At 39.3% G+C, this 1,042-nt stretch overlaps 1 protein-coding gene across 1 annotated transcript in view; it reads right to left on the minus strand.

Annotated features, from left to right (window-relative positions):
- The window catches only part of adipor2 (adiponectin receptor 2), a 29,856-nt gene that overhangs the window by 5,727 nt on the left and 23,087 nt on the right, over nucleotides 1–1,042 (minus strand). The window contains exon 3 of the mRNA XM_032504815.1: nucleotides 28–207. Within this exon, the coding sequence (XP_032360706.1) occupies nucleotides 28–207 (180 nt within the window). The remainder of the gene's footprint in view (nucleotides 1–27; nucleotides 208–1,042) is intronic.

Below are 1,042 nucleotides of genomic sequence, written 5' to 3' on the forward strand. Positions count from 1 at the left end.
GTGTGTGTGTGTGTGTGTGTTCATTACCTTGTGTACAAACTCCTCCATCCTCTCCATGGCATGGTGAGCCTGCAGCAGCGGAGTCATTCCCATGAAACCTTCATCACTGCTCCTCTCATCCTCTTCCTCCTTCTCCTTCTCCTTTCCTTCTCTTACTTCATCCTTCTTTTCATTTTTTCTTCTCTCCTCATCGCACCCTGGGACCCTCTGACAGGAAAAGAAACAGACACATTGTTAGGACAGAGTGACTTTAGAGGACAGGCTGTTTTATGACACCTAGGACATTTTGTCTTGTTCAAACAAGGAGCAAAAAGGACTTTTTGAAACTTAAAACACTCTGATTTTTAATTCCTTTCATTTCAGCTTTATTACACAAATTAAGTGAAGTGTGACTGGAAGAGTGAGATCACCCCTTTAATTTGAACCTGCTACAAGCCCATGATATCCACTTGTGAAAGAACTTCCTTTCAGGTTCATCATTGCATAACCTGCTGCTGACCAGTGGTGTTCGACAACAAACACAAATTGGTCATTGTGATCATAAGCAAACAAACTGTGGAATATAATCAGTAATGTTGTCTTGGGCTGCAACTATGTTATTCATACCGTCACCTCAATGACTTTTGCCCCCTTGAAAGCAATCGATGTCAACGTGTAACCCCCTGTGTTTTTTTTCATTGCCAGACCTATCTATACAGCACTGTGCCAGAGCTGGAATCTAATCTATTCTGGGATAGGGACTAACCAATTTGTGACTTTCCTCTTTCAGATTGTGTAATTTGAAACAAATGTATAAGTCTGAAGGGATACAACTAACCCGTATTTCACAAGAAAATACAAACGATTAAAGAAAAGATTTTCTATTAAATTTATCATCTCATTTTAGGATGGTTCAGACTCCTATGTTCAGAAGTGTCCCTTAGTCAAGAGTCAATATAAACAGGAACCCTGATTAGTGTGTATTTAGGTTTCTTCCCTAACTGTATGCAACCAGATCAGGTTATTAGAATTATAACAAGCAACACTTAAAACACACACTATA

This window comes from Etheostoma spectabile, chromosome 23 (assembly GCF_008692095.1).
Source record: "Etheostoma spectabile isolate EspeVRDwgs_2016 chromosome 23, UIUC_Espe_1.0, whole genome shotgun sequence".
Taxonomy (NCBI): domain Eukaryota; kingdom Metazoa; phylum Chordata; class Actinopteri; order Perciformes; family Percidae; genus Etheostoma; species Etheostoma spectabile.